This window comes from Leptodactylus fuscus, chromosome 1, assembly GCF_031893055.1.
Source record: "Leptodactylus fuscus isolate aLepFus1 chromosome 1, aLepFus1.hap2, whole genome shotgun sequence".
Classification (NCBI taxonomy): domain Eukaryota; kingdom Metazoa; phylum Chordata; class Amphibia; order Anura; family Leptodactylidae; genus Leptodactylus; species Leptodactylus fuscus.
Window position 1 is genome coordinate 19998683 of NC_134265.1, and position 27939 is coordinate 20026621.

The 27939-nt window shown below is 47.6% G+C and overlaps 1 protein-coding gene across 1 annotated transcript; it reads left to right on the top strand.

The window, feature by feature from the left end:
• The first annotated feature begins 2432 nt into the window (after nt 1-2432).
• Nucleotides 2433-25403, top strand: AMACR (alpha-methylacyl-CoA racemase). Its single transcript, XM_075268140.1, has 6 exons — nt 2433-2524; nt 4260-4508; nt 5145-5288; nt 7845-8005; nt 15842-16028; nt 24899-25403. The coding sequence occupies exons 2-6, from the start codon at nt 4262-4264 to the stop codon at nt 25306-25308; spliced, it is 1149 nt and encodes a 382-aa protein (XP_075124241.1). The 5' UTR covers nt 2433-2524; nt 4260-4261; the 3' UTR covers nt 25309-25403.
• Nucleotides 25404-27939: the final 2536 nt, after the last annotated feature.

Here is a 27939-nt window from a genome sequence, read left to right on the forward strand (position 1 = left end):
CCAACATGAAACTCCATGTCTGTACTCAACCTCTCCAATTCCTCCGCATCCTCATACTCATCCACCATAAGCGTTGCACAATTCTGCTAATACTAGGCTCCCTCCACCCTGATTTCCACCAACTCTGCTGGTTAGAGGCTCCCTCCACCCTGATTTCCACCAACTCTGCTGGTTAGAGGCTCCCTCCACCCTGCTTTCCCACAACTCTGCTGGTTAGAGGCTCCCTCCACCCTGATTTCCACCAACTCTGCTGGTTAGAGGCTCCCTCCACCATGAATTGGTCCAAACTGGGCTGTTTAGAGGCTCCCTCCACCATGAATTGGTCCAAACTGGGGTTTTTAGAGGCTCCCTCCACCATGAATTGGTCCAAACTGGGGTTTTTAGAGGCTCCCTCCACCATGAATTGGTCCAAACTGGGCTGGTTAGAGGCTCCCTCCACCATGAATTTGCCCAAACTGGGCTGGTTAGAGGCTCCCTCCACCATGAATTGGTCCAAACTGGGGTTTTTAGAGGCTCCCTCCAACATGAATTGGTCCAAACTGGGCTGTTTAGAGGCTCCCTCCACCATGAATTGGTCCAAACTGGGGTTTTTAGAGGCTCCCTCCACCATGAATTGGTCCAAACTGGGGTTTTTAGAGGCTCCCTCCACCATGAATTTGCCCAAACTCTGCTGGTTAGAGGCTCAATCCACCCTGATTTTCAAAACAAATGTTGGTGCCAACCTCAACTTACTACAAGGGCCAAATTCACTGCTGGTGACAAGCTCTCCTCACTGCAAGTGCCAAATACACATGTTTCAAGGTGTTTTCCTACTGTCAGAGAGGTGGTATTGAGTGTGTAAAGTGTGTAGTTGTTAGGCTGTGATGTTGGGGTAATAGAGGGTCTTTGGTGTGTTAGATGCCCCCAGACATGCTTCCCCTGCTGTCCCAGTGTCATTCCAGAGGTGTTGGCATCATTTCCTGGGGTGTCATAGTGGACTTGGTGACCCTCCAGACACGGATTTGGGTTTCCCCCTTAACGAGTATCTGTTCCCCATAGACTATAATGGGGTTCGAAACCCGTTCGAACACACGAACATTGAGCGGCTGTTCGAATCGAATTTCGAACCTCGAACATTTTAGTGTTCGCTCATCTCTACTGGAGACTTGTAAAGTGGCAGCAATGAGTCCAGCCCTGAATCCCATAGAACACCTGTGGGGGAGGGGGAGAGATCTCTTGGTGGCAGTTTGGAGAAGGCCCCCTTCACATCTCAGGGGGGGCCTGGAGCAGTTTGCCAAAGAAGAATGGTCTAAGATTCCAGCAGAGCCTTGTAAGAAACTCATTGCTGGTTAGCGGAAGCGGTTGTGCGCAGTTATTGTGTCTAAAGGTTGTACTACCAAGTATTAGGCTGAGGGCGCCAATACTTCTGTCCGCACCATTTGTGGAGTTTTGTGTAAAATGATCAATGATTTGACTTTTTTTTTCATTCTCTTTTGTGTTTTTTCATTGCAAGCAAAATAAATGAAGATATTACCAAAGAGTTTGTGCTTGTAATCATTTTCTGGGGGAACACGAGTATTATCTGACAGAACTGCAGGGGGGCCAATACTTTTGGCCAACACTGTACATAGCCATCCATGTAGTATACAGTATATAGGATCAGTACAGCAGTGTAGTATATAGTATATAGGATCAGTATACAGTATATAGGATCAGTACAGCAGTGTAGTATATAGTATACATAGCCACCCACTATACAGTATATAGGATCAGTATATTAGTGTAGTATACAGTATATAGGATCAGTATACAGTATATAGGATCAGTATACAGTATATAGGATCAGTACAGCAGTGTAGTATATAGTATACATAGCCACCCACTATACAGTATATAGGATCAGTATATTAGTGTAGTATACAGTATATAGGATCAGTATACAGTATATAGGATCAGTATACAGTATATAGGATCAGTATATTAGTGTAGTATACAGTATATAGGATCAGTATACAGTATATAGGATCAGTATACAGTATATAAGATTAGTACAGCAGTGTAGTATATAGTATACATAGCCACCCACTATACAGTATATAGGATCAGTATATTAGTGTAGTATACAGTATATAGGATCAGTATACAGTATATAGGATCAGTATACAGTATATAAGATCAGTACAGCAGTGTAGTATATAGTATACATAGCCACCCACTATACAGTATATAGGATCAGTATATTAGTGTAGTATACAGTATATAGGATCAGTATACAGTATATAGAGTGCAGACAGTCCTAGCCCCAGTCACGTGCTATTCCGCGCTTCCTTGCAGATCTCCGGCTATTAATACGCAGGTAAACAGTGTGGTGTGAACATGGAGGAGGAGCTGAGGCTGCCGCTGGCTGGTCTCGCCCATGCTCCGCCCCCTGCCCCGCCCCCTGCACTATGACCTCCTATGGCGGATCAGCTGTGACTGGGGCAGAGCAGCGTCCTCCGGAGGTGACAGGAAGTGTCTGCTAGGACAAGAGCTGTGCACACTGCAGGTACTGCTGGTATATATGACACATAGCTGTATACAGGAGGCTGTACCGTGTATAGAGGCTGAGTGCTGGTATATAGGAATCATACACTATGTATACAGAGCTTCCCTATATACTGCTGTGTGCTGATCTCCTGTATATAGGATGTATATAGCAGGGACTGCTAGGACTTGCCCATAACAACCAATCACAGCACAGCTTTCAGTTTGTATTCTGTGCCTGGAAAATGAAAGCTGTGCTGTGATTGGCTGCTGTGTACTGCAATTGGTTAGTATGTACTGTGATTGGCTGGTATGGGTGATTACGGCAGTTTTGATATTTCACCATTTTAATAAATCCAACACCCCCAGGTATAGGCGACTTATAAGCCGTGTCTCCGCCTCCAACGCCATTTTCCGGGAGGAGCTTTGGGGGGGGGCTTGTGCCGTTAGAAGTCCTCGCAGCACTTGACCTAAGGACCAGTGACGCCTTTCCTGGACAATCCCTTCAATATCGGTCACGCCAGTTTACGCGCCGAAGAAATCGACTCCATCTATAATCTGGCATCGGTCACCGCGCAGGCGGAGGAGTTGCCGCGTTTATGAAGGGTGGGGGCCTGCCCACTTTTGGAAAAACGCCACTTGCGATGACTTCAGTGGGAACTGGTGTAAAATAGTCACAACGCCCCAGTTTTTGCGCCATTATTCCGGTGTATGGGATTTGAGGATTCCCACCCGAAATGTTTTACATATAAAAACGCACGACCGATTTTTGGGATAGTAAACCTGCATCAAATTGCGGTGAAACCTGAAAAGCTGCAGATTTTACCATAAACCGGAGCGCAGTCTCTGAAGACGCCTGTCTGTGGCGGACGGATATTAATCATTGATGGCGCGTCCATAAATATTCGGAGATCAGGGCAAAGTATAAAGTGTATGCTCCAGTCTGCCGGATACCTAGAAGAGAAAGGTCAAAGTGATCACACACATGAGACATGTGTATAGGCGGGAGTCTCCCGTGTGTATGGGCGGGAGTCCATCGTGTATGTATAGGCGGGAGTCCATCGTGTATGTATAGGCGGGAGTCCATCGTGTATGTATAGGCGGGAGTCCATCGTGTATGTATAGGCGGGAGTCCATCGTGTATGTATAGGCGGGAGTCCATCGTGTATGTATAGGCGGGAGTCCCCCGTGTGTATGGGCGGGAGTCCCCCGTGTGTATGGGCGGGAGTCCCCCGTGTGTATGGGCGGGAGTCCCCCGTGTGTATGGGCGGGAGTCCCCCGTGTGTATGGGCGGGAGTCCATCATATGTATAGGGGTCTCCCGACTATCCCTTGGGCAGTTACATTTCAGCTGCCCAGATAAGTGGAGCCGAGTGTGCATGTGTGTGGGGAAGTCGGATGGAGTAGCCACGAGTGAGGTCTTGCTGAAACAATGATTGCAAATAATTTCATGGCCGTGACCGCAGTCTTTGGGCGCACGTTGCGGGTCCCTGCGTGACCCTAACCATAATGGACCGCCCCATAATGAGCCTTTAAAGGGGTCCAAATCCCATTCTCACTCGGGGGCCCTTTGATGTCAGTGTTTGCCATCACTTGCCTATCCTAAATGTAGTTTGGCAAGAAGCACGAAACCAATGAACGCACCAGGCTACAAAAATGTGTAGTCTGGTGTCATAGGTCCCGTCTTCCAGGATTGCGGCGGATTTCTTGGTCCCGTAGGACGCCCGGCGCTAATTGTTTTAACCTTTGTTTTGGCAGTAATGGCCTTGGCTGGAGTCCGAGTGCTGGAGCTGGCGGGACTGGCCCCGGCCCCCTTCTGTGGAATGATACTTGCGGACTTTGGGGCCAAAGTCATCCGGGTGGATAAAGCCAATACTACGTATACCAGTGACTCTATGGGGCGGGGTAAAAGATCCATCGCTGTAGATCTGAAGAGCCCAAATGGGATTGGCGTCCTGAAGACGTTGTGTAAGCAGTCCGATGTTCTTATTGAGCCTTTCCGACACGGTAAGTCCTTGCAATGACAGGAGTAGTCTTAGGGAAAGGTGAGGGGGTCCTAATTCTGAACCCTGATGTTGCCCCTTGCAGACGGTTTGGGATGTCTGGAGTAGAAAAAGTGAGTGCTACCGACTAGAGATGAGCGAGTGCTGTTCGGATCAGCCGATCTGAACAGCACGCTCGCATTGAAATGAATGGACGTAGCCGGCACGTGGGGGGTTAAGCGGCCGGCCGGCGTCAAAGCGGAAGTACCAGATGCATCCATTCATTTCAATGCGTGCGTGCTGTTCGGATCGGCTGATCCGAACAGCACTCGCTCATCTCTACTACCGACTAGTATACTAGGAGTGAGTGACCTCCATCTTGGACCTTGTACACTGCACCACAGCCCTGGGACTTTGCACTCACCTTCGGCTGGTGCACTGGAGCCCTCACCGGGCACTGCATTGCCATTGGGCAGCAGGCGCAGACTAATGATGTCACTAGGACGCTGGCAGCTGTTCCCAAGAAATGATTAGATTCCTTTTGGAGGGGGGCGGGAGAGACCAGTTCTTGTCCGATTTACAATATCTCACTTGCATCTGTTTCTGGGAAAGTTGGGTACAGCTCTGAACTGATAATATGTATTTGGGATCTGATTGACAGGTGTGATGGAGAAGCTGGGTCTGGGTCCTGAGGTCATACTGAAGGAAAATCCACGGCTCATATACGCACGGCTCACTGGATTTGGTCAGTCTGGAAAATACGCAAAGTCAGCGGGTCATGACATAAATTACATTTCTATCTCAGGTATGTATATAACATATACCGTAGGGGTGAATCGAGTCTAAGGGCCCCTTCACACGGCGTAAGCGAGTATACACGTGTCCGAGCGCGGCGCTTCAAAACGGAGCCCATTGATTTCAATGGGAAGCGCGCGTGTTATTTTGATAAAGTTGCATCATTTCCAACTTCCAGCTAAGATCACACCATGGGTGGAGCTTAGTTGTCACATGACAGTTTGAGAAATTTTTTTGGCAGCGGTATTGCGCCGAGGGTGGGGAGGTATTTAGACACCATTTTTTTTGTAATATACTTTAGTAACCTATCTAACTTCCTTTTTATTGTAAAGCAGGTTGTTACATTCTCCTTAGCAATCTTCTAACTGAGCTGCCACTATGGAAAGTCTGTACACATGAGCTGAAGCATTTACCAAAGGGGGGCGCTGGTCACTTCCATTGACGGTATCTCTGGTTTTATACTACCTAGAAAAATGGTACTAGTAGCTCAAGAAAGGTCTGTAGAAGTTTTATCTATAACAGAACCCGAGATATCACTAGTTATAGCAAAGGTCATGCTGCAGACGTAGAATCGCATTCCTAATTGAGTTTTTAATTAGTGATATCTCTAATTCTCTATAGCCAGCACTGAAATCTTAGCGACGTATGAAAGCGGAGAACCATTTTTCTAGGTGGTATAATACCAGAGATACAGCCATTTAGAATACCTCTCTCCATGCTGTGTTGAGTACAAGTGTACAGACAACATTGGTAGATTACAGCCTGCTTTATATGAAAGGAAAGTTAGATAGGTTAACAAAGTATATTACAAAAATGTTCCTCTCACAGCTCCAGACACAATAGCAAAGAAATAAATAAAGTTTGACTTACACTTTAAGCTGCTATAATGTAGAAACGGTGGTGTGACGGGGTAATAGAAGGAGTTGTGGGCTGTTATACATCAGCAGTTACACAGTTAATAAGTAAGTCATACGAAGTGCAGCTCTGAGGGAATATTCTGTTCCTCCCGTCCGCACATTACAATCCTACTAATGTTATAAATGTGAAAGTTTGTGTGTTTAGACGTTTGTGCCACGACACTATGTGGCAGAGTGCCGAGGCCCGGGGCCACGGACGGTGGTTGCGGGTAGCACCAGGGGAGGGGGAGCCGGGGTCATGCGGACGAGAGGAGACCGGGGGCCGGCAGGTCATGCGGGGAAGGGAGAAGTCCGCAGGAGGGGGTTCCAGGGGGGTGGGGGGCACCGCGGGAGGGATGTGTGCAGTGTGGCCGCGGGAGCAGGGGTCAAAGGGAAGGGGGGGGTCCGCGTGAGGAGGAGACCTGGGGAAGGATAAGTCTGGGGGTTGCTGCGGGAGTAGGCTGCAGGTGGGGGGCCGCGGGAGTTGCGGCAGGAGGGGTGGCGCGCAAAAGGTACACAGGGTCAAGCTGGGCCACCACGGGAAAAGGGGGGTGCCACGGGAGTCTGCCCGCCCGCCCGTGGACTCTCGTGGCACCCACACGCCCACAAATGGCAGATCACAACCAACATCAATTGAATAAATGTATGCAACTCAACACCGTCCCGTGGACAAAGTCGCGGGCAGATGCTAGTGTGTCATAAAAAGGATGGGGGGCTTCCTAGAAGTCACTTCTATATTTTTCATTCTTTTATGCCACAAAATTAGTTCCTGATGTATCCAGTCTAGACAATGCTCTGTGAGCTCAACAGCCTGGACTCCAGACTGATACATTGTAGCAAACTAGCAGAGAGATCTGTGCAGCTGTTGATGTATCCGGTCTAGGCAATGCTCTGTGAGCTCCATCTCTTTTCTAGTTCACTACAATGTATCAGTCTGGAGTCCGGGCCGTTGAGCTCACAGAGCATTGTCTAGACTGGATACATCATCAGCACCAGCACAAATCTCTCTGCTAGTTTGCTACAATGTATCAGTCCGGAGAACTTTTTCACATGTACAGCAATTAGGTTTCCTTTCCATATATCTGTCCTTTAGGTCATTAACCCTGCGTGGACTGTCCAAGTGTACGCTCGGCTTGTCCGCTCCTAGATGAAATAATAATGTATTTCTGTCATATTTGCCCATCATCATGAATTAGACTAAAGGTCATGTAAAGGTCGCAGTATTACTGAATACATAATGGCCCATTAGCGGACGGCGATTAGTATTACCAACTTTTATAGTGCATACTAATGGATTTCGAGGAGAGTGGCCACACTTCGTCCAGGAGCGCGGTTATTGTTCGGCTTAGCCAGGTGGAAGGAATAAAGCGAGTCTTAAATATCATGGACAACCATTATGGCCACTGGTGTTGTCACCAAGCTGAAAGGAATTGTCCCGGATTAGAAAAACATGGCTGCTTTCCTCCAGAAACAGCGCCACCCCTCTGCACAGGCTGGGTTTGGTATTACACCTCTGTGTGATTCATATTAGTGTATCTGAACTGCAATACCACATACAATCTGTAGACAGGGGTGGCGCTGTTTTTAGAATAAAGCAGTCTTGTTTTTGGATTCTCACTAGTACAATACAGAATGGCTGAAAACCTAAGACTTTTGTTTTGTTTTTTTAGGTTTGCTGTCCCGCCTTGGTAATAACCACGAAAACCCAACTTTCCCTCTGAACCTCCTTGCGGACTTTGCCGGCGGCGGCTACATGTGTGCGCTGGGGATTGTCATGTCCCTGTTTGAGCGTACAAGATCGGGGCAAGGGCAAGTCATTGACTCGAGTATGGTAAGTATTTCTGGCCCCCTAAAGATTATGGGGCCCCATCGCAAATTTAGGAATGGGCCCCAACCTAAACTGAAATGTACTAATGCAGACTGCTGTATAACCAGTCGAGCAGTAGGTGGCGTCATGTACTACATTTTATCATATTCAAGGACAAAGCAAAAATTTTAGAGGGGGGTTTACATATTTATTGGGGCCCATGGTTTAGACTGAAGGGGTTAAAGGTAATTTCCATGTTGTAGGGTAAATACAATGCATTAATACCCCAAATCGCTGGAAGTCTGGGGTGCATTAGCGGGGAGCACTTAATATTCCTGCATTATTTTTAAAAATACAATTCTGTCTGCCACCACTAGGGGGAGCTCCATGCATTCTGATATATACAACTACCCATGAATAGTGAATAGTGGCTGTATACATCTACATAAGACTGTGGGTAACATAGCAGGGTATGACACCTGGATCTAAGGGGCTGTCAGATCCATAAAGATCGGTGTGGCGGGGGTTAATAACTTGTTTGACCTCCCAAGATCAGGCCGGATAGTCTGTCCATTCCTATATGGCGGTAGAATATATCATAGAGTTACCAATAAACTTACTCCAAGCACACAATGCTGCCCCCAGAGGTGATAATGACAATTTCAGCTCTGCTACATCTGTATGTACAACAGCACATTGGTGCGGGTTTTTGCACAATACAGATGTATTATTACACCTCCCCTATCACCAGACATCACTAATCGCACACCGGATTGGGATTTGTCGTTAAAAATGACTTAAGATCAATATCCGAGGCGCTAATCCTATCGCGAGCGGCTCCCTGAGGTCTACTATTCCCATCATAGTTGGTGACCTATCTCACGCCGACTCTCCCGCTGGCTGTCAGGGTATATTAAACAGTTAATTGATTTATTTATTTTTTTTCCCCTCGTTGGCGGTGTTTGCTTCCGCATCTCACCGCAGATCGCGCTTGCCTTGAGACGCTCGCTGCTTGCTTTAGAGGATTAAGGTAAAGTTCAGACTCGGGGAGCCAGTGACGTTTTTATGGAGCCGACCACAAGCAGCCTTGTGTATTCAGCTCTGCTATATCTGGACAGTATACAAGGGACATCAGTACTACTTGGTAATTTAAAGGGGTATTGCGCTCGTAACAAGTCACGAAAACCCAACTTTACTGATCGGTGGGGGTATAAATGCTGGAACACAGCACTATGGGTAGTGTGTAACTTACTGTGAGCGGAGTACCCATTTAAATCAACCTCCATCTTTGATCATCATGACCTTCGACCCACTGTTTTCTTGGTACAGAGCTCCAAATCCTCCCCCATCGACAAAGAAGTTGTAAAATAGCCCCAAATAATCTCCAAATGGCTAAAAATAACCATTATGTGCTTTCCTTCTAGAATGTTCCCTGTAACGAGTCTTGCAGCTGTTGGAGCAGGATTAGGTTCTAATGACCTCATGTGCGGCTAATATGTCACCCACATCAGTATCCACTTATTGTATTAGTAGTGGTGGTGGTTGTGATGTGGACTGTTCTGCTGCAGTTCTTATGAATTTACTGAGGTAATATGGATGTAGCGGAGCTGGGTGTGTGGAGAGAAGTGGCAATTCAGAGAGTGGTCAGGCAATGCAGGATATTGTAATGGGAATGTAGCAGAGCTGGGTGTGTGGGATAGAAGTGGCAATTCAGAGAATAGTGAGGCAATGCAGCGTATGGTAATGGGAATGTAGCGGAGCTGGGTGTGTGTGGGCTAGAAGTAGTATTTCAGAGAGTGGTCAGGCAATGCAGGGTATTGTAATGGGAATGTAGCGGAGCTGGGTGTGTGGGCTAGAAGTAGTATTTCAGAGAATAGTGAGGCAATGCCAAGCATGTTAATTGGAATGTAGCGGAGCTGGGTGTGTGGGATACAAGTAGTATTTCAGAGAATAGTGAAGTAATCGCAAGCATGGTAATGGGAATTTAGCAGAGCTGGGGGTGTGAATAGAAGTGGCAATTAGGACAATAGTGAGGCAATGCCAAGCATGGTAATGGGAATGTATCAGAGCTTGGGAGTGTGGCTACAAGTAGCAATTCAGAGAGTAGTCAGGCAATGCAGGGTATGGTAATGGGAAAGTAGCGGAGCTGGGTGTGTGGGATACAAGTAGTATTTCAGAGAATAGTGAAATAATGCCAAGCATGGTAATGGGAATGTAACAGAGCTTGGGAGTGTGGATAGAAGTGGCAATTCAGAGTGTAGTCAGGCAATGCCAAGTTTGGTAATTGGGAATGTAGTGGAGCTGGGTGTGTGGGATACAAGTAGTATTTCAGAGAATAGTGATGCAATGCCAAGCTTGGTAATGGGAATGTAACAGAGCTTGGAGTGTGGATAGAAGTGGCAAATCCGAGCGTATTCAGGCAATGCAGGGTATGGTAATGGGAATGTAGCGTAGCTGGGTGTGTGGAATAGAAGTGGCAATTCGGAGAATAATGAGGCAATGCCAAGCATGGTAATGGGAATGTAACAGAGCTTGGGAGTGTGGATAGAAGTGGCAATTCAGAGAGTTGTCAGGCAATGCAGGGTATGGTAATGGGAATGTAGCGGAGCTGGGTGTGTGGAACAGAAGCAGTAAGTTAGAGAGATAGTATAAGGTATGGAAGTAGTGATATATCACAGTCTGTACAGGAGACAGAGTTAGTAATTTAGAGAATAGTCAGACAGTGCAGAGTATGGTGATGTAGCAGAGCTTATTAAACATGTTGTTTTGAAAAGCTGCTCATCTCTTGGCACTCATATCTGGACCTACATGCGGAGATGTACTTGTAGAATTCCTCATATACTGCTGGTTTATTTCGCAATATATCAGTATAGGGACTGATACAGAACTCCAAGTCCCTTGCATGGCACCACTAGAGGGAGCTCAGGAGCGCACTGCATACTGTGTTATCATAGAATGTGTAAACAATATGCACTGGGCTCCTGAGCTACCTCTAGTGGTGGCTGCCGGTAGATGGATAACATTCTATCACATATGTCGAGAGAATTCGGAGCTCTAGGGAGTATTCTTTTATCTAATCTATCGAAATCACTTTCTCCGGAGAAGACGTCTCGATGGAAAGTTTATTATTACTTTATTTAGAGCCTTAAATTGTCACCGTAATTTGTTTTACGACTAATTATTATCGATCCTGCGGTTCGAGATGTGCGACCCTGGTAATTTATGCAGTTTTTCACATGGCACGGGTTGTCTGAGAGCGGAGAACGTGCGCTCATTAATAACACAATAACACACGGCACGTTCGTTACGGCTCAGGAAATTTACAGGACTGAGTCAATTAACTCCATTATTTGCATAGCGGGTTGGTGTGAGACTGTCGGCGCTCAGCTAGAGGTGATGTAGATATCTTTGTATCCTCACCTTCAGCCTAGAAGAGACCCTCTACCTAATTGACTGAGCTGCAGTACCAGGTACAGCCACACTTGGGTTGGTGGTGCTGTGCTGGGTAACGTATTGAAGGGAGTGCGAGTCTGAAGGTGAGCACTAAGGCATTTTCATCCTGTGGTTTAGCTCCTAAAGTCCATATGCATTTGGTTATGATTCGCCGTGTAGCCCCCACGTCCACCCCTGCGCACCCCGACCCCGTTTGCCTCTCACCTGTCTCCGCGGCCTCTGCACCTTCTGCCTGGCCCTGGCGCCCCCCTCTCCTCCGCCCCTTTTGTCCCCCGCGATCATGCTCCTTCTCTGTCTGGCGTCCCCGGCCCCTCCCCCGGGGCATCCCCTGCTCCCTGCACCCCATTCCGTGGCGCACCGGCTCCTCTCTCCTTCCCATGGCCCCGCCCGGCTGTCCCTCCTCAGTCCCATGCTCTCCCTCCCCATGCCCCCTCCCGTGGCCCCCACCGGACAGGCACCCCCCCCAACCACCACCCCTGAGCAACCCCCCCTCCCCAAACTCCCCTGCCGTGACACCACCTCCCCCGTGGCCGAATAACGCCGCGTACACATCCAATTCTGGGAGGTGACACTGTGCGCGACTGCAGACATAGGCTGCATGGCCGCTACATCGCCAACTGACATGCAAACGCCATAGGCCGCAGCCACTGCGGAACAGCAGGCCGAACAGACCTTCCCGGCAGCGGCGCAGGTGGGATCCCAGTAAGCGCACACAGCCAGCGCAGGCGATGAAATTCTGGCGGTCACACACTACGGCAGCTTGTTCGTAACGTTCCGGAGGTTTGAGACACACCATGTTCCTCTGCTTGCTGGGCGACTGCGAGCCAACCGGGTGAGAGGCTCAAGGGCCTACGATGATAACATCTCAGGTCCTTCAGCGAATTACGCTGTGAAAATCACCAGTTGCGGCGATGAAGTCCGATGGTGTACGTGGATCGAAAGTAGCTTATGTTTCAATCCTGGACCCAAGTTATGTATGTGTCAAATTTCAGGCTAATCCATTCGGCCGTTTAGGCGTGATTGAGGAACAAACACCCAAACCCACAATCACATTTATAATATTATAGTAGGATTATATTTTCTTTATTTAAAATTTTTTAAGAACTAGCGCCGCCCTTGTCCACAGGTAGAGCATATTATTGCTGACTATGAGAAGGCTTGACTCAAAATAGCCCCTAACATTAAAGGAACACTCCATGTCGAAGTAATATCAATCCCTCTACGCCAGCTTTCTGCACCTTCCTCGCCACAAATGTGGGGACACCTTGGCCCAATATATTTATTATGACTCACGCCAGTTCATAAATCGGTCATACCCTGCACCCACCCACTGGTGCGATTATTAAGACTGGCATATGATACGCTAGTCTTAAAATATCTGCCCCATTGTGTTATATCTACCGCAAGAACCGCCTCCGTGTCAAGCTGCTCCCCTTCAGGCCCTGCAATAGGGATAATAATCTATCTGTTTTATTTGTAGGGTTGCCTTAGCTAGAAAACCCCTTCAAAAAAATGAGTCCACCACTAAAAAGCCTTTGGTTGAGTTTTCCAATGGTTACCCTTTTAGATTGTGGGGACAACCCCTGTTGATCTCACCCCATTGTCTAACTTGGAATGGTTTACATGTAATACTCAATTTGCCCTTTAGTGGCCACTGCAGAGCAAACCTATCATCAGCCATGGCGATCACAAATGATCACCTGGGATTTGAGAAGCCAGACCTGATGAAGTGCTTCATAATAGTGTGTGTGCACATGTACCAGAATTCTAGACCTCTCTCTGTACCTTTTACCGATCAATTAGAGTCTTATAGGTAACCTTTTGCTCAAGACACGAAGTGTCATGTCTCGGTGCAGGCAGAGGCGAATCTGTAGCTAATGAACGGCCTAATAAGATACGGCTGCGGCTGGAACGTCTGAAGAACCATTGACCTCAAAAATAGCTACAAAGGAAGGAAATCCGAGAAAATCTCTGAGTGAGGACAACGCGGGTCATGCTGGCCAATGTTCTCATGGGGATTCCAAAGAAACAGTCATTTGTACAGAGGGATGGGAAGACTTGGGGGGGGGGGGGGGGGGGAAGACATGAAAAATGAATTGCAAGGTGCCCGGTAATGTCGTGTTTGCCAAGGCCCAAATTTTAGCAATGATGTTATTAGGTTCCTTGCAAGAAGAATAGTAGAAGGAAGGCTGGCACTGGAGGATGGTACAGAAATAATACCAGCACAAACGGTACGCACTAGGAGGACGGGTAATTGGGGTGCGCACACCCCATGAGTAAAAACTTTTTTTTTTTTGTAGATAAGTTGTCGGAATAGCCTTTACAAAGTCTATTCATCTCTTATCTTTAGATGTGATCTCTGCCGCGCCGTTCCTTAGAAATACCCATTTTTACCGGTATGCAAATTAGTTCTCTGGCAGCGATGGGGGCGGGCCCCAGCGCTGGAAATGCAATGGGGGCGTCCCCACTGCTGCTCAAAAACCAACTGCAGCGACGCCTCTATCATCTGCTGGATCCTCCCCTTCTTTCTTCGGTTTCATCTCCGACGCCTGCGCAGTTGGCTGTCAGTGAGACATTAGTAGAGCCAACTGCGCATGCCCGAGCCATAGTTCTGACACCGTAATTGAGCGCATGCGCAGTCGGCTCTACTAGTGTCTCACTGACAGCCAACTGTGCAGGCGTCGGAGGTGACGCTGAAGAAAGAAGGGGAGGATCCAGCAGATGATAGAGGCGTGGCTGGTGCCTGTTTTCGAGCAGCAGTGGGGACGCCCCCATCACATTTCCAGCGCTGGGACCCGCCCCCATTGCGGCAAGAGAACTAATTTGCATACTGGTAAAAATGGGTATTTCTAAGGAACGGCGCGGCGGAGATCACATCTAAAGGTAAGAGATGAATAGCCTTTAAAGCCTCACATTGTTGCGCCCATATGGGCCCAGCTGTGTGTGTGTGGGGGGGGGTTTAACAAGGTCTCTATCACCACACTAAGGGTAAGTTCAGATTCCTGTCCAAAATACGGGTAGCTGTAGATGCCAGTGCATTGCAGCAGCATATAGCTGCGCACTCTGCTCCGGATTAGGCCCAAATGAATGTGCGTAGTTGGGAGGAGGGAGTGTCTTCAGGCCAAATCGTGAGGCAAATCCGCCTGAAAGAATGAGCACCTCGCTTCTTTATTCCAGGAGCTTGATTTCAACGGGAGCCGGTTTTTTGGTCAGGTTTTTGAGGCCTCAAAATCCCCCCGTGTGAACTTACCCTCAAGATCTCCTTTGATGGCCAAGCAATCTGTGCATCATAAATGTATCCCCCCCTGCCCTCTGGTGCACTGGAGTGAGAAGATTCATGACACACAGCCTTCCACTGTCAGAAAGGAGATTAACCCTTTAATAGCAGTCAGGAGGAGGGATACTGTGAGGGAGGCTGTGATACAAAAAGGGTACAATCATGATATGGGGGGGGGGGGGGAATGACACTGGAAGCTTTGTGTGTACAGATGTGTTGTGGAGAAGTTATCATGGTGGTCTGGGCTAGATGGAGAAGGAAAGGGAAACATAAATGATGGTTGGGAGGAGAAGTTGCACAAGGGGCCCAAGCTGAGATTTTGCACCAGGGCCCGTGTGACTTTAGTTATGTCCCTGCTTTGCATTGAGAGGACGGACACAAGTATGGAGGCGATTCACATATAGGATGTACAGTATTGTACATGGTGTCTGGGTCTGTCACGTGGATATGACAATAGAATCAATGGCAGACGTCCATATAGGCCCAGTAGTATGATCTGACAAATCTAGGAAAGCATTGTAAGCGCTGCCAAGCTCGGGGGCGACATCAGTAACAATGTCACTATAGTATACTAATAACCCCATATACATAGGAAGTATCAGTAGTACCGAGCGTGCCCCCGACCATGGGCAGAGAGTGATGGAATAAGGATCCCCATAGCAGACGAAAACTAAAGCTAGTGCTATAACATACACATCTATGAGACCAGAACGGGGGATGGGTTTATTAAATACCAACAAAGAAGGAATAAATAATAAAGGACGATAATAATAAAGCAATCCCGACACCCCATAAATAATTCATCGTCTTATAAATAACCAGTGCGGGATATACACAATGTCGTCCATAGCGAGAGATCAATTTATAATCCACATGTAGTAATCTACCGTATATACTCGAGTATAATTTTGGGATTTGTCACCCACGAATTATTATTCTACACTGGGGATTCTTCAGACCCCAAAGTATAATAAGTAGTGGCCCTGGGAGAGGTCCTCCCTCACTTCCACACTATTTCGAGGGCATCTTCAGTCCTCTCCTGGCCTCCTTATGATCTACTGTCCAAGCCCAGCCTAATAATAAATGATCTTCTGCGTGACCATTAACCCTATCTGTCACTTCTCCTGAAGGTGGAAGGGGCTGCGTACCTGGGGTCATTCGTATGGAAGTCACAGAAATTGGGATTGTGGAGCAGACCCCGGGGGGAGAACCTGCTGGATGGCGGAGCGCCGTTCTATACCACTTACAAGACTGCGGATGGAAAGTACATGGCGGTGGGCGCTATTGAGCCCCAATTCTATAAAGACCTTTTGAAGGGTAAGTGGTTATCGCCTGCACTTGTGAGTTGTCTATTTGTATGGATGACCAAGCAAATAGTGAGCACCAGTACTGGGCGCACTTATCAAAATGGCACAACAATGCGCTGAACGTCCTGTGCACCTCAAGCCACCCCTATCCTCCAGAGATGTTCAACAGAGCCACTGATGGTGGGAATGGACTTGGAGGCTACCATCGGGCAGGGTGGTACGAGTCAGGGAGAGCCGCACGCACAGCGCACCACTAGTCACATCAGACCCGAAAACTAGAATCACTTCCCAGAAGGTTTTCAGAGTTGAGATGAAGGTCTGAAGAACCAGATAGCAGCGGTTGGCGGTAGCCAGTAGATGGTAGCAGTGCACCAAAGAGTAGTCGTCCAATCCAAGTCGTCATCATGAGGTTAGTGCAGTACAAAGGGGTAATCCAGGAGAGCGGTCAAGCAGGCTGGGTCAGTAACAGGAGTGGTACAAAATCGGGTTCAAGAGGCCATAGTCTGAAGGCAAGACTGGGTCATCAACATGAGAGAGCAGAATACGGGAGGTAAAAGGTTAGCGCGGTACAAAGGGGTAATCCAGGAGAGGGGTCAAGCAGGCCGGGTCAGTAACAGGAGCGGTACAAAATCGGGTTCAAGAAGCCGTAGTCTGGGTCATCAACATGAGAGAGCAGAATACGGGAGGTAAAAGCAGAGTCAAAAACCAAACCAGGAGATCAAGGCAGAGGCACACGGGACACAGGCAGAGAGAGCTAACGTTCAGGGTAAACTGTATAGCCAGCATTGAACCGGAACGGACACTAAACATATGTAGGCTCCGGCACGCCGTATGACCCCTGGAGGAGAAGGCCACGGTCCAGATCAGGAGCAGGCCGGCAACCCCCACATGCTGCTACGGAGGTTCTGCCCCGCCCCCTTATGGACCCAGAAGAAGAGGGCCGCGGACAGAGAAAGGAAAGGACCAGCAACCCCCACATGCCACGGCGGAGACTCCAGCCAGAATCCTAACATACCTACTGGTTATGTGACATCTACAATATCCTAGGAGCTATAGAGCTTCTATATTCACATGCAACAACCACTGAGCTCACAGCTTCCAGCTTTATGGGTAACAGTGACTGAGCTCACAGCTTTACCCCTCATTCACATCTGTGTTTGGTAATCCATTTGGGGAATCTGCATGGGGACTCCCTGGAACGGACCACCGAACGCATTTGCAAGCGGTGTGCAGTGAAAGCACATGGACCCCTTAGACTATATGGGGCCCGTGTGCTTGCCGTGAGATCTCTGCACGGGACATGCAGCCAGGAAAGCAGATTGTGAAGTACTTTCCTGCTTTCCTGTCCGCATGTTCCCTGCGGAGATCTCACGGCAAGAACACGGACCCCATTATAATCTATGGGGTCCATGTGCTTTCACTGCACACCGCTTTCCAGTGTGTTTGGTATTCTGTCCGTCCGTCCCCCCCCCTCCGAAAAAGCCCATTATAAGTCAATGGGGTCCTTTAACATTTGCTGTCCAAAGAGCGATCTCGCATAGCGGTCACAGCTAAGGGGTAGCCATGGTGTAAGCATCTCAATGCATATGGCCTCCAGGTTAGACAAGAGCTTCATTCTTGGTACTTCACATGCTCAGGTATCCAGAGAGGGCGCGGATCAGGAGGCTGATGGATTGCTAAGAGCGAAGTGGTGGCAATGACAGGACATGTCCGACGTCTCCTCGCTCCAGAGCACAGAAGATAAGGAGCGTGGTGTAACATGTCAGGCAGGCCACAGTAATGACATTCAATGACTTTTAGCTACAGCGAGGCGAGGAATCAGCCGCCCGCTCATCTCCGCCATATAGAATTCTGCTGCTAAGTAAACACTTGAGCACTTTGTGTCCGTTCACATTGGCAATCAGCGCTGCTATTGTAAAAGTGCCAAGTGACACAGGAATTGTCCTGTCTCCAGCTATAACCTCTACAGATGGAGATGACGTGTTCTTCGTGTGGTCACGCCAAGTGCCAAGGTTATTGTGCAAGTGTAGAATTTTTAAAGGGGACGTGTCGCCTTATTTTTTTTGATAATTTTTTTAAAGAAAATGTTTCCGTGTATTTTTATTTTTTACCATGTCTAGCAATTTCCATTCTGGACACCAATTTTAATAATCGACTGACATTTCTCAATTCTCTAGGGGGGGGGGGGGTCTTCTTTGCAGCAGTCACCTCATTTACATCACAGACGGGATCACAATAGACAATCACACCTGACCCATCATTACATCATCTACTGACAATAGATGATGTCACAACTTATCTCTTCCCCCTCCCTGCACAGAGCTCCTCCCATAGACCTCCAGCCTATTACTGCCTATGGCCATGAGACTGCCGTAAAGCAGATCGCTAAATGTTGTAAACAGAGCAGAGGAGCAGGCAAGATGGCTGCCCCCATAATCATATACAGAAAATAGAGAAAAAAAAACCCCTACAATCCAGGATATGCTGCAAATGTGCCGCAATGATTATCTGTTGCACCAAACATCTGTTTCTGCTTTTAAAGGGGTTGTCCATTTTCTACTATTCATAGCCTACTAGCAGTACCCGTGACTTCGTCCACGGCAGCATTCCCGCTTTGCGCAACCCACCTGCAGCGCGGGCTCCGGCCCCCCATTGGGTCCCTTTTCCAACCCCTCTCCCCCAACCCCCTTTCCAACACCTAAGCAACCCCGGGCTCCCTTTCCACCACCCCTCCTCTACAACCCCGGCCCTCTTTCCTTTCCTGCGACCCCGGAGTTGGCCCCCTTTGCACCCTCTGCACAACCTGGCCCCCCCTTACCCATGTTCCCTCTCCACCCCTCCATACTGTGTCCCACTTTACAGGAAGCCGCCACCCCCGCGACCGCGGACTCCCCTCCCCACCCCCAAGCCTTGGCCTTCTCCTCCTCACCCTCCGTGAGCCTAGTGTGATGGTGTACATAGGGTCTGCAGGCCATACATGCCGTGCTAGGGAAAGACGGCGGCTTGGGGAAGTGTGTCCCAGTCACTCCTTCAGTTTCCCACCCCAGGGGCCCCGGAGGACTTGCTTCTCCAGCCCGGGTGGCGGGCTCCACCGATAGCTGCCTGCTCTGTCCTCCGCATACGCGATGCCATCTTCTTCCTGTCGCTAGGCGGCCGGCTTGTGCGTCTATAGCTCCGCCCCCTCTGTAGCACACAGTGTCCATCGCCCCGCCCCACATGTGACACGAACCTATCAGAGGCCACCTGAAAGAACCGGGCTGACGTCATCTGAGGTCCTGCAGCGGAGCCGGAGCAGACTTTCGCTGGTAACGTTCGGTCTTTCGGGGGCTGGAGCAGTATACGAAGTAGCCTATCAATCCTTCCTGGTGGCCATCTGGGTATGTGTGAAATCTCACGCCATTCCGTTCAGCGGTTTGGGCATGATTGAGGAACAAACATACAAACACACAAACCTCCAAACACACATACTTTCACCTTTATAATAGTAGGATTCCCAGGAATGGTCCTCAGTAGAGACGAGCGAGTACTATTTGAAACGGCCATTTCGAATAGCACGCACCCATAGGAATGAATGGAAGCGGCCGGCACGCAGACTTTGCCGGCGGCCGGCTGCTTAACCCCCTGTGTGCCGGCTACATCCATTCATTCCTATGGGTGCGTGCTATTCGAAACGGCCGTTTCAAATAGTACTCGCTCGTCCCTACTAAGGACCATTCCTGGGAATAGTTTCGAATAATACTCGCTCATCTCTAGTCCTCAGTGTTAGATCTATGGGGGGCCCCGGTGTAGCAGTAGGTGTGGGTAATGCAGTGCTGTCCCATAGCACAGGGTTTGGAACCAACAGTCACTTGGGACTTGAATCATCTGGTTCAGTTCTAAACCAATTTGACACCATTTTTCCAATAACTTGACCCCAACCTAAAGCTTTTTAAGTTTGTCACCCACGAACCAGAAGTGAAATTGAGGCCTGGGGTGTTCGGAAACCTAACAAGCAGTTATACTTCCCTTCCCTCACTTATTGGGGTCATACTCACCTCTCCTGGGCTCCCTCGCTGCGTCCAACGTTCTCTCTTGGTTATGTCTCTTGGGCTCCAGACTGACTTGAGTCAAAGGTTCCTAACCTGACCACTGAGGCCTAATCACAGGCTCAAAGGTCCCCTGGGGTCACTTACTACACTCGGTAGATCTAAAGAGGCCATTAGGACCCTGGACAGCACAAGGGAGCCCAGGAGAGGTGAAGGAAGGAGAGTCGGAGTGTTTACTATTCCTCCGCATCTCCTTTAGGTCTCTGATTATTATACTCGGGAGCCTGAAGAGACCTCAAAGTTTACTAATGATTTGGAAAATTCGTAATGACCCCGGTTAGTCGCCTACTGCTTTGCTGATCTCGACTCTTAACCCCTAGGCCCCCAGGACTAATATAGCAGCCGCCAGCCTCGTCCTGATGTGACCTACTTGGATGACGTGCTCCATCCTGAGTACAGAAGTTTATTTTCCCGTAATATTCAGTGTATTAATTTGTCAGTAATTTTCCGCCACTCCACGTCTGTGCGGTACCCGCTGGGCGACAGACATTTTTCGGATTTAATCTCCCTCTTTCCATTTACAGTCTCAGCCATTTTCTGCCCAGGATCCAATTGTCTCGAACAACTGAAGACAAAATAATTTTGCTGTTTTGCGGCAATAAATCTGCTTGATGTTAGTGGAATAACCGGTTGTCAGTGTGAAGTTAATGCATCGGATTTGCGTTATCTCGCCGTAACACACCTTATTAGATTACTGTGCCTCGGCCGCTTACCCGTCGGGATGCCGGGCCACCGTGTACCCTTGTGTTGTTCTACTTAAAGGGATCCTATCAATAAAACATTTTTTTTTTCTGCCTACCACGTAGGAATAACCTTAAGAAAGGCTATTCTTCTCCTACCTTTAGAGGTGTTCTCCACGCCGCCTTTCGGTTAAAATCCCGTTTTCCACCGGTATGCAAATGAGTTCTCTCGCAGCACTGGGGGCGTCCCCAATGCTGCGAGAGAACTCTCCAGTGCTGCCTCCATCTTGTTCAGGAACAGGTCTTCTTCCAGCGGTGGCTTCAGGCATCGGGAAGAGCCGACTGCGCTTGCCTAGAAGTTTGAAGCCACTGCCGGAAGAAGACGCGTGTAGACCCCGTTCCTGAACAAGATGGAGGCGGCGCTGGAGAGTTCTCTCGCAGCAATGGGGACGCCCCCAGTGCTGTTTGAGTGATGGGCCCCGCCCCCAGTGCTGCAAGAGAACTCCTTTGCATATCAACAAAAAATGGATTATATACCAAACGGCAGTGCGGAGAAGACATCTAAAGGTAGGAGAAGAATAACCTTTCTTAAGGCTATTCCTTATCTTATGGTAGAGTTGGAAGGGACCTCAAGGGCCATCGGGTCCAACCCCCTGCGAGTGCAGGTTTTCCTAAATCATCCCAGCTATATGTTTATCCAGATTCCGCTTGAAGATTTCCATTGATGGAGCGCCCACCACCTCCCGTGGCAGCCTATTCCACTCTCTCACTACCCTCACTGTCAGAAAGTTTTTCCTAATGTCTAATCTGTATCTCTTTCCCTTTAGTTTCATCCCATTGCTTCTTGTACTTCCTTGTGCTAATGAGAATAGGGGAGATCCCTCTGCACTGTGACTACCTTTCAGATATTTGTAGACTGCTATTAAATCTCCCCTCAGCCTTCTCTTCTGCAAACTAAACAATCCCAGTTCTTTTAGCCGCTCCTCATAGGACATGGTTTGCAGACCTTCCACCATTTTGGTTGCTCTTCTCTGGACTTGCTCCAATATATCGATGTCTTTCTTGAATTGAGGCGCCCAGAACTGTACACAGTATTCCAGGTGTGGTCTGACCAGGGAAGAGTACAGCGGAATAATGACCTCTCTTGATCTAGATTCAATGCTTGTCTTAATACATCCCAGAATTTTATTCGCCTTTTTTGCAGCAGCACCGCACTGTTGGCTCATGTTGAATTTGTGATCTACTATTATGCCCAAGTCCTTTTCCCCTATGCGATCACTTAGTTCTATTCCTCCCATACTATATATGTTTTTTACATTTCTGTTACCCAGATGTAGAACTTTGCATTTGTCCCTGTTAAATACCATTTTGTTGGCCTCAGCCCATTGTTCCAGTGTGTCTAAGTCCTTTTGAATACACTCTCTCTCCTCTCTAGTGTTGGCTATTCCTCCTATCTTCGTATCATCTGCAAATTTTATGAGTTCCCCAATAATTCCATCGTCCAGATCATTTATAAAGATATTAAAAAGTACTGGGCCCAGAACAGAGCCCTGCGGCACCCCGCTTTTGACTTTCTTCCAGTTCGATGTGTAGCCATTTAGTATTACTCCTCGTTGTGCCCGATCATTAAGCCAGTTGTGAATCCACCTAACTGATTTTTTGTCAAAGCCATACTTAATCATTTTTTCAATAAGAAGGTTATGTGATACTTTATCAAATGCCTTACTGAAGTCAAGATATACTATGTCCACGGCATTCCCTTGGTCCAACCATTCAGTGATTTTGTTGTAGAAGGAAATCAGGTTAGTCTGACAAGATTTATTGGTCATAAAGCCGTGCTGGCTCTGGTTAATTAATGCCTTCCCATCCAGGTACCGAAGTAAATGTTCCTTGACAATTTGCTCAAAGATTTTTCCTGCTATCGAGGTCAGACTTACCGGCCTGTAATTTCCTGGATCGTCCCTTTTCCCCTTTTTGTAGATGGGGACAACATTTGCCCTTTTCCAATCTAAAGGGACCACTCCTGTTTCCCATGACTTACCGAAGATTATAGCAAGGGGTTCTGTTATTTCCTCTGCTATCTCTTTCAGGACTCTAGGGTGTAAATCATCTGGTCCTGGGGACTTGGTTTCCTGTAACTTGGCTAAGTGCTCTCTTACCAGACCTTCGCTTATAGTCAGCTTGGAGTCCTCCTTCCCCTCATCTCCATCTCCATTAATGTCGGTATTTCCATTAGTTTCTTGGGAGAAGACGGATACAAAATATGAATTTAGTAGCTCCACCTGCTGTTCCACCATGTTAACTGTTTCTCCTTTGTCATTCTTCAGGACTCCAATGGTCTCCTTCACTTTTCTTTTGCTTTTAACATATCCCCAAAATCCTTTTACCTTACTCTTTGCCTCTTTTGCAAGCTTCAATTCGTGTTCAGCCTTAGCTCCTTTGATGCATGTCTTGCAGAGTCTGCAGACTGCTGTGTACGCTTCCTTAGGTATAGTTCCCATCTTCCACTTTTTGTATGTTTCCTTTTTAGCAGGTTATGTAATTTTTTGGTCATCCATCCTGATATTTTTAGGTGCTTCCCATTTTTCTTCCTTCTAGGTATTGTTAGTTCCTGTGCTTTAATGATTTCCCTACGGAAGATTTCCCACCCTTCATGTGCATTTTTGTGCTTAAGAATTTTGCACCATGGAATTCTGCTAACTCTTGCCTTCAGGCTCTTGAAGTCTGCCCTGCTAAAGTCGAGCCTTGAAGTCTGTGTCTTCTCAGGTCTTCTTCTTCTTGCAACCCCAAACTCAAGTATAGCATGATCGCTGAATCCCAGTGTCCCTGCTACCCGTAGTCCCTCAACCATGTGCTCTTTGTTGGTTAGGTTTAGGTCCAAAATGGATGTTCCTCTCGTGTTTTCTTCTACTAGCTTCCTACGTGGTAGGCAGAAAAAAATTGAGTTTGAATGATAGGATCCCTTTAACCGTTGCGTTACGGAGCCTTTAAACTGGTACAACTCAACACCGAGCGCTTGCTACATTGTATATATAATACATACATATCTATCTCATCAGATGGAATGTTCCAGAAATAAAAGAAGGGGAGAGGGAGGCCTGGTCCGCTGATAGACCTGAATAAGAGTCTCACTGTCTCCGAGCCGTCACATGCAGAACTTCTATGAGCAGACCCTGACACGGTCATGACATGAGCAAAGATTCTTTTTAGCTTTTAGTTTTGGAATTCTCTTTGTTGTACAGTTCAGAAGCCATTGGGAAAACGTCCAATCATCCCCCACACTGTGAGGGTGGTACAGACCCACCAAAAGTACAATACTGGGGGGTATAGGGAGGTCACTTGAATGTCTGTCAAGATGGGCCACCAAGTTAGTAATGGCAAATAGACCCTTGGAGTCTGCACCCATCAATAGCAGAAGGAGTGAGGCGAAGTAGGTAAGGGACAGGATAGTGAGGAGCATTATAATCTGTAGTGGGGAGATGCAGAGCCCAGGTGTTATCACTTGTCCACATGGGCCACAAAGGGCCACCAAGATGGAAATGACAAATAGACCCTCGGAGTTTGGAACCATCAGCGGCAGTAGTGCTGAGACAAAGTAGGTAGGGAACAGAATTATAATCTGTACTGGGGGTACTGGGGAGATGAAGCTGCAGCGTGTTGGTGTTATTGATTGTCCACCGGGGCGCCACCAGGGTAGAAATGGCAAATAGATCCTTGGAGTCTGAACTCATCATTAGCAGAAGGAGCTAGGTGAAGTAGGTATGGGACAAAGCATTATAATCTGCAAGGAGGGGGTAGTGGGGAGATGAAGCTGCAGGTGTTACAAGAGTAAGGAATGCCATTGCTTCCATATATGTATAGTACTGAGGGTCAATTTTTGGATAAGTCATCACTATCAGATTATTGGAGGTCTGTCCGCTGTCTGAAGAGGCTGCTTACCAAGTGGTTTTACTTTGTATTGCAGTTCACTTGAGTGGGACTGAGCTGCGATCAAGCCATGTGGCAGATGAACGTGACGTTACTGCTCAATCACCTTCTTTGTGACATTTTCTAGACTTTCTTCTATAGACTACACTAAACAATAAATAACAGCACCATCTTCTTCTCCCCCACAGGACTTGGCCTCGATTCCTCCGACCTCCCCAACCAGATGAGCCTTACCGATTGGCCCGAAATGAGGAAACGATTTACTGAAAAGTTTTTGGAGAAGACCCAGGAGCAGTGGTGTCAGGTTTTTGATGGCACGGATGCGTGCGTGACGCCGGTCTTAACCTTTGACAATGTGACCATGCACGAACACAATAAGGAGCGAGGATCGTTCCTCAGTGATGATGAAGGGGAGGTGAGTCCGCGGCCTGCCCCGCTCCTCTCCAGGACGCCCGCGGCCCCATCGCCCAGCAGGGATCCGTTTGTCGGTGAACACACCTACGAAGTGCTCACAGAATACGGCTTTACTGCTAAAGAAATCTCTGATCTTAAGTCTTCTGGCGCCATAGCGTGCAACAACCCGAAATCACAGCTATAGCCTTGTGTCCTCGGACGGGCGAGCAGACGTGCGATTCACTTGTAATTATTGTAAAACTAATATGAAATAATAGATAAAATTTTTGTTTTTGAGAAATGGGAAATGGATTTTAATAAAATCAGTATTTTTGTACATTTTGGTTTCCTATAATCTGGAAAGAGAATATTTTTTATGTTGTTGTTTGTGTCTACTGCCTAGAGTCTCCCCCTCTGACAGCCCTACTGAAACCATTAAGTTTAATGAACCTTAATTTACCCTCTAGGGGGCGCTCCCTGCATAATATTCAGCTTAGTAGATGCTGTGTAAATTCCTATGCAGTGAGCTCCACCTAGTGGTGGCTGAAGGCAGCCTGAATTTTCAGATGGAAAACTTACTATCTTCTGCAGCAGCAGCCCATCGGCCTGTTTTTATTTTTCTCTTCTCCCTTTTTCCCCTTCCCTCTCCATAAACTTCTATGTGCAGTTGTAATCTGATTCTACTATGAAATGACAGATTTCTTGAGGTAATTTTTATACTTGTTCTAAGGGATTTGTGGAGATACCCTTTAACCATGATGCCCTCGGGGACTAATGGAGAGATCTATCATTCCTGGTAGTCTGTGGGATTAGAGGGGAGTTCCAATATTCCTGGTAGTCTAGGAGATTAGTGGAGTGAGCCATCATTCGTGGTGGTCTAAGGGATTAGTGGAGAGAGCCATCATTCCTGGTAGTCTAGGGGATTAGAGGAGAGAGCCATCATTCCTGGTAGTCTAGGGGATTAGAGGAGAGAGCCATCATTCCTGGTAGTCTAGGGGATTAGAGGAGAGAGCCATCATTCCTGGTAGTCTAGGGGATTAGAGAAGAGTTCCATTATCCTTGGTGGTCTATGGGATCAATGGAGAGATTCATCTTTCTTAGTGGTCTAGGGGATTAATGTAGAGATCCATCATTCCTGCTGGTCTAGGGGATTAGTGGAGAGAGCCGTCATTCCTGGTAGTCTAGGGGATTAGAGGAGAGTTTCATTATCCCTGCTGGTCTAGGGGATCAATGGAGAGATTCATCTTTCCTAGTGGTCTAGGGGATTCATGTAGAAATCCATCATTCCTGCTGGTCTAGGGGATTAGTAGAGAGATCCATCATTCCTGGTAGTCTAGGGGATTAGAGAAGAGTTCCATTATCCTTGGTGGTCTAGGGGAGTAATGTAGAGATCCATCATTCCTGCTGGTCTAGGGGATTAGTGGAGAGAGCCATCATTCCTGGTAGTCTAGGGGATTAGAGAAGAGTTCCATTGTTCCTGATGGTCTAGGGGATCAATGGAGAGATTCATCTTTCCTAGGGGGTTAATAGAGAGATCCATCATTCCTGCTGGTCTAGGGGATTAGTGGAGAGCTCTATGTTTCCTGGTGGTCTAGGGGCTTAATATGGATATCCATCATTCCTGCTGATCTAGAGGATTAGTGGAGAGTTCCATCTTTCCTGGTAGTCCAGGGGATTAGAGAAGAGTTCCATTATCCTTGATGGTCTAGGGGATCAATGGAGAGATTCATCTTTTTTTGGTGGTCTAGGGGACTAATAGAGAGATCCATCATTCCTGCTGGTCTAGGGGATTAGTGGAGAGTTCCATCTTTCCTTGTGGTCTAGGGGAATAGTGGAGAGATCATTTTACCTGGTGGTCTAGAGGTTTAATAGAGAGATCCATCTTCCCTGGTGGTTTCCTATAATAGTTTTACTATTGGTCATCATGACAAGTCTAAAGGGTTGCCACACAATATTACTGGTGGATGAGGATAGTCATGGGTTAGTGGAGATTGTCTTGGGCAACCATCCTCAATTTTTGAGGTTTGGTAACACCATGACCTCCCTGGTTTCACCAGTGCATACAAGCTTCCAGAGCTCTCATCAGTTGGAGACCCAAGTGCAGGAGCCCTAAAAGCCACTGGTTGGGGAACGTTGGTGTAGGTAAAAAGTAAACCTAAAAAATCCTTATAAAGCTCAGTTTGCAAATGTCCTAGACCACCAGGGATATTGAGAAGCTCTACTAATCTCCTAGGCCATCAGGGATAAAGCTTACCTCCAGAAATCCTCTAAATTACCTGGGATAATAGACTTCTTCACAAATGTCCTAGACTGCTAGGGATAATGGAGATCCCTCTAAGCCTTTAGCCCACCAGGGATAATGGTTATCTCATAAATTACCAGGGATAATAGATATTTTCATAGATTTCCTAGACCAGCAGTAATAATAGAAACCTTCACGTATCCCCTAGACCACCATGGACAATATTCCTCTTGACCACCAGGGACAATGGACGTCTTCACTGTCCACCAGGGATATTCGGCACTACTGCTCAGTTACTCAAAGACCATAGAGCAAGCAATGGATGGCTGAAGCAGATATCTCTTCTATGTATCTCAGCTGATCACACTGCGGCTCCAAAGAGCCGAAAGACAAACTCGGCTCTGCTACAACTTGACATCCGCATGAGAAGTTTTGGCAGGTTTCCTACTTCTCTGACTCTTTCTTGGATATAGAAACAAGATTTGTCAATTAGTGCTGGGAATATCCGTCAGACCTGAAGTTTTTGCCTCTGACATTGTGGGGGCAGATCTAGTCCTCGGGCTGCCTTATACACATGATATACAGAAGGCTGAC

Coding starts and splice junctions, on each gene's coding strand:
- AMACR (XM_075268140.1), top strand. CDS start 4,262: ATGGCCTTGGCTGGAGTCCGAGTGCTGGAGCTGGCGGGACTGGCCCCG. Junction 4,509..5,144: donor TATTGAGCCTTTCCGACACG/GTAAGTCCTTGC, acceptor TCTGATTGACAG/GTGTGATGGAGAAGCTGGGT. Junction 5,289..7,844: donor AAATTACATTTCTATCTCAG/GTATGTATATAA, acceptor TTGTTTTTTTAG/GTTTGCTGTCCCGCCTTGGT.